The 2,933-nt window shown below is 38.8% G+C and overlaps 1 protein-coding gene across 1 annotated transcript in view; it reads right to left on the bottom strand.

The window, feature by feature from the left end:
* Positions 1-833: 833 nt before the first annotated feature.
* Positions 834-2,933, bottom strand: part of LOC107300523 (regulator of nonsense transcripts 2-like) — a gene marked incomplete at its 3' end in the record, with an annotated part of 8,556 nt that continues 6,456 nt past the window's right edge. The window contains exon 4 of the mRNA XM_015829844.1: positions 834-973. Coding sequence (XP_015685330.1) covers positions 834-973 — 140 coding nt within the window. The remainder of the gene's footprint in view (positions 974-2,933) is intronic.

The following is a 2,933-nucleotide window of genomic DNA, read 5'->3' on the forward strand; positions in this document are numbered from 1 at the left end:
GTAATTAAGATATGTATAAGCTAAAAAATTATTGATAAATGTAAAAATGATGTTCTTACTGAATTGATATAATTAGAAATGTACTAACCTGGATATGAGACAGTAAATGTTAAGGGAAAAAGAGAAGAAATATTTGATGTTGTAACTTGAGATTTGCACTAAGACTTTATTGTTCAACTATTGATTAACCCAGTCACCATGTTGCTTTTTAAATATTCAAATGTAAAATTGGAAAATTAATAAAATATTATATAAAAAAATCAAGAGCTTTAACGTACAGCCCAAAGTCTTGTTTTCACGTGGGTTTCAAAGCTTTTGTGCAAAAAAAAATTGCCCAACTTAATGTTATGATATTTTAGCAATTGTGCCAGCGCTGTTTCGAAATTCACCCCAAACTTAATTATCTGGCCCAATTGTTCCTAACAGAAAAAAAATCAGGAGGAATGGGATCCTGATGAAATCTGCGTACAAGAGATCGCAGTTTGCAAAATTACCAATATTCCCAACTGGATTTCAGAAACAATATTCTGTTTAGTAAATTTTCATAGCCGGGAGCAGAGTCTCCACAGGATATGGTTAAAGATGTCAAGATGGCAGCCGTGTGGGGCAAACAAATTTCCACCTTTTTTGTTAAGTGCTCCTGGATATTTTTTAACTATATCCTGTGAATATTTGGGGGGGGGGAAATAAATTTGGCCTGTCTTCCTTGCTTGCCCAAATTATATATAGTACATCTCCACAAATGTGGTAGGCTTCAAGCATGACAGGTATTTGTTTGTGAATTGGGAGCAACTGGCCATCCTTCCAAGAAAGCTAAGAGCAGAGAGAATCACCTCCTCCTCTGCTTCATTTATTTCACTTTCATTTCCAGATTGTTCTTCAATCTCTACTCCACCTTCCTCTTCGTCCTCATCCTCCTCCAGGTTCTCTCCTTCAGTCATGGAATCCTTAGAGTCTTTGTCATTCATAAGACCTAAAGGGGGGAAGGAAGAAGAAACAAATAAGTAATTTCTTATTAAAAGCTGAACAGAACAGAAAAAATAACACAGAGCAATGAAGAGATGAAGAAAAAAAGGAAGGAAGGAAGAAAAAAAGAAAGAAAGAAAGAAAGAAAGAAAGAAAGAAAGAAAGAAAGAAAGAAAGAAAGAGGGAGGAAGGAGGGAGGGAAGACAAAAAAGTTTCCAATCTACTTTGCAGCAAATAGAAGTACAATTACAAAATATTTTCTTACTCTATGACAGGGGTAGGCAACCTTGGCTCTTTTATGACTCGTGGACTTCAACTCCCAGAATTCCTGAGCCAGCCACGCTGAGGGGAAAGGGAGGGGTTTCCAAGCTGAGCCATGCTGGCTCAGGAATTCTGGGAGTTGAAGTCCATGAATTATAAAGCGGCCTAGGCCTAGGCCAGAGGTAGGCAACCTTGGCTCTTTTATGACTCGTGGACTTCAACTCCCAGAATTCCTGAGCCAGCCATGCTGAGGGGAAAGGGAGAGGTTTCCAAGCTGAGCCATGCTGGCTCAGGAATTCTGGGAGTTGAAGTCCACCAGTCATAAAAGAGCCAAGGTTGCCTACCCCTGCTCTATGGTTACAAAAAAAGCTCACTTTTTTCTATTTATCCAAGTTTTTTTCCCCCATCACCCCATTCCCACAAATCGTAAGAGCACTTTTTCCATTTCATGCAAAAAGTCTATAATGGGTTTTCAGTCAGCCATAAATTTAGATGTTTTTTTCTCCGAAAAAAAGAAATTAATTTAACCCTCTCTGTAAACTCCATCATATTCACCAACCATTCCACCGTAGTGTCAAACCTTGCCACTTCTGAGCATATTAATAGTTGCCTGTCCTTAGTCATCAAAGTTCCTGGTTTCAGTTGTAAGAACAAGAAACAACGATGAAAGCAGACATTTGGAAAAATCCTACAGTTATGATCTGGCTAAAACTATAAGGAGGTTGGCAGTGTTGCAATCAATGGGACGTACCCTGAGGTACACCAAGCTGCAAATTGTTTAAGTCAGTGGTTCTCAACCTTTTTAATGCCGCGACCCCCAACCGGTCGTAAGTCAAGGACTAAACCGGTCGTAAGTCGAGGACTAAACCGGTCGTAAGTCGAGGACTACCCAACCGGTCGTAAGTCGAGGACTTTCCCTGCCCGGGAGCGCCGCACATGCGTAGTTCCGCCCCCTGCGCTGGCTGAGGCGTAGTTGGCAAGTGGCAGAGACGGAGCAGGCCGACCACCAGCTGGCCCAGCTCAAGGGAGGTAAGGCACCTGCCGGAAAAGGGGGAAAAAAATGGTGGACAGCCTTGCTTGGCGACCCCCGTGAAATGGTTGATCGACCCCAAATGGGGTCGCGACCCATAGGTTGAGAACCGCTGGTTTAAGTTGAGATCACCGCCATACTGAGTATTTGGTGTGTGCGTTTGAAGAGGGCAAATGAATAAGGAACAACAAAAAGGAAATGTTATCACTGGGAATCTGTTTTTATCTACAACTTTGCCTTCTTGTCATTCAAATCCCCCATTTTGCACCCTGAGTCCTCCGGGAGAAGGGCGGGGTATAAATGAAATAAATAAATAAATAAATAAATAAATAAATAAATAAATAAATAAATAAATAAATAAATAAATAAATAAATAAATAAATAAATAAATAAATAAATAAATAAATAAATAAATAAATAAATAAATAAATAAATAAATAAATAAATAAATAAATAAATAAATAAATAAATAAATAAATATGTGATACAATATGTGATACCCTTGTACTATCCTAGTCTCCTCAAGCACCTTGATTCATTACACTAATCCTATTCCCACAATCGATGAAGGAAGTTCCTCGATGGAAAAAAAAATAAAGCGAAACCAAAATATCAAGATTAATTCTAGATTAATTCAATCTGATTTCTGGTGATTGCCAGGTCATTTTTCAGGCTG

Source organism: Protobothrops mucrosquamatus, unplaced genomic scaffold (genome assembly GCF_001527695.2).
Source record: "Protobothrops mucrosquamatus isolate PMUCROS unplaced genomic scaffold, P.Mucros_1.0 scaffold7321, whole genome shotgun sequence".
Lineage (NCBI taxonomy): Eukaryota > Metazoa > Chordata > Lepidosauria > Squamata > Viperidae > Protobothrops > Protobothrops mucrosquamatus.